Source organism: Phyllobates terribilis, unplaced genomic scaffold (assembly GCF_046119375.1).
Source record: "Phyllobates terribilis strain yellow unplaced genomic scaffold, ASM4611937v1 Scaffold_9__5_contigs__length_417890890, whole genome shotgun sequence".
Lineage (NCBI taxonomy): Eukaryota > Metazoa > Chordata > Amphibia > Anura > Dendrobatidae > Phyllobates > Phyllobates terribilis.
Genome location: NW_027362769.1, coordinates 88,007,548 through 88,009,755, shown reverse-complemented (window position 1 = coordinate 88,009,755; position 2,208 = coordinate 88,007,548). Strand labels below are relative to the sequence as shown.

The following is a 2,208-nucleotide window of genomic DNA, read 5'->3' as shown; positions in this document are numbered from 1 at the left end:
CAAAACCAGGAGTGGGGGATAAATACAGAAGTGGTGACTTGTTTCTATTATACACTCCTGGTTTTGTCTTACAAATACTGGTGTAAAATCCTGACCAAATATTGAAGGTGTGAACATGGTTTGCATTTTGTCCTGGGCTGTACAGGTGCAGAATCCTAGCGGCAATCACTTGCAGAGCATTTCTCTCACTACTCCTATTGCCCCTTTAAGACTACCCCTCCTTCCTTGTCTTAGGGGTGTGAGTAGGGAGGAGATTGATGACTATAGATGCAGATTCATTATCATGTGGAGGGCTGGAGGAGGGAGAGAAAGATAGGAGGTAAAGAGGAGAACGAGCAGACACAGAGGAGGAGGAGGGTGCACTTCTGGATTTGGATGACATCCCCTCCGTTTACCCAGGGGATCCCTCAGACCACACTCACCCTGGATGACCAGCGCGGATGGTAGCACCGGCGCTGTGCTGCAGACAGACATGCACCTTGGGTGAGGCTGCCAGGGCCAGCTGGGCAGGGGACTCGTCCACCGAGGTGGGATCCCAGTGTCTCTGGCCACACTGCTGACTGTCCGGGCATGCATGGGCTGGAGATCGTCAGAGGGCACCACAGGCAGGTGATCACCGTGTGCTGCTGCTGTGTCTGAGCCTCCAGACATGGGGAACATCTCCTCCAACATTTCCTCCTTCCAGTCTCTGCACATCGTCATGCTCGGCCTGGACTCTGCCGGGAAGACCACCGTACTATATCGGCTGAAGTTTAATGAGTTTGTGAACACTGTGCCCACCATCGGCTTCAACACTGAAAGGATAAGACTGAGCAATGGGGCCGCCAAGGGGATCAGCTGTCACTTCTGGGATGTGGGGGGCCAGGAGAAGTTGCGCCCCCTCTGGAAGTCATACAGCCGCTGCACAGACGGCATCATCTATGTGGTGGACTCTGTGGACTCTGATCGTCTGGAGGAGGCAAAGACCGAGCTGCACAAAGTGACTAAGTTTGCAGAGAACCAGGGAACTCCTCTCCTGGTCATCGCTAATAAGCAGGATTTGCCCAAGTCCCTCGCAGTGGTTGAGATTGAGAGACAGCTGGCACTGCAGGAGCTGAGCCCATCGACTCCTTACCACGTCCAGCCGGCCTGTGCCATCATTGGAGAGGGGCTGACCGAAGGCATGGACAAACTCTATGAGATGATCCTCAAGAGGAGGAAGGCTCTGAAGCAGAAGAAGAAGCAGCGATAACACTGGCCTACTGCCAGGATGCCAACCAAAGATGCCCACCATGGTCATGGCCTACCATCTGCTGCTGCTGTTGGCATTTCCACAAAACTCCTTGCACTGTGTGACAAGGGGGAACTAATTTACCCCAAATGCAGGGCAGGACCCTGCCATTTAACCCCTTGTTTGCTGAAGGCGAAAACCGTGTCATTGCTGAGCAATACGTGCCCTCCTGCCCCACAAAACCTCCAGAGCCTCAAAGGGAGGTATAATAAAATGGTGTATGAAGTGTATGGAGCCCCCAGACCTGGTACTGGACCAGGTGACAAGTGGACCACATATGATCAATCCGTATAATTTATCCGACCGCCAAAAATAATGAAACTTGAAGTTTTTAAATATTGACATTGTTATCTGTGGACATGTCCTGCCATCACTGCCCCCGTGGGGTGATTGTGGGTCTTTCGTGTCTGGTCTTACAGCTGTGCCTGGTGTTCATTTTCTTTTCCCCTTTCTTCACACTGCACTGTTTCTCTTCTCTTCTTCACAGCCACAGGTTACAAATGTAACAATAATGTTGTGCTACATTTCTGTATTTCAGTCTCAATGAATTAAGGGGGTTCAGATTTAGGGTGGGGATCCATTGCTGGTATCATCTGGCGCCCATTTCTACTGCATGAGATTAATATGCGAGATTGCTAGAACTGCCTGTTGTTTCTTGTCTTTTCTAGCCTCCATATTATTTGCACTCCTTACTAAAATGATTGTTGGATTTTAATTACACCCTTGTTTGTCTGTTTTGCTGGTCTCTGTGTTGTCTTTGCATTCATGATGGGTGAACCCCCACCCAGCCCCCCCAAATATTAATGGGGATGGGGAGCAAACTGGAAATAATGCACTTATCTGTGTCTGCACAGACTGTATTTGATACAGAATTTTATATACAAGATGCCTAGCCCTACACTCGCCCCTATGGGTAGAGTGTGGTATATATTTGTATA

The 2,208-nt window shown here is 49.8% G+C and overlaps 1 protein-coding gene across 1 annotated transcript; it reads left to right on the top strand.

Moving 5' to 3' along the window:
* The first annotated feature begins 252 nt into the window (after positions 1–252).
* On the top strand, positions 253–2,007 carry ARL4C (ARF like GTPase 4C). Its single transcript, XM_073646721.1, has one exon. It carries the CDS (start codon positions 650–652, stop codon positions 1,229–1,231), a length of 582 nt encoding a protein of 193 aa, XP_073502822.1. The 5' UTR covers positions 253–649; the 3' UTR covers positions 1,232–2,007.
* Positions 2,008–2,208: the final 201 nt, after the last annotated feature.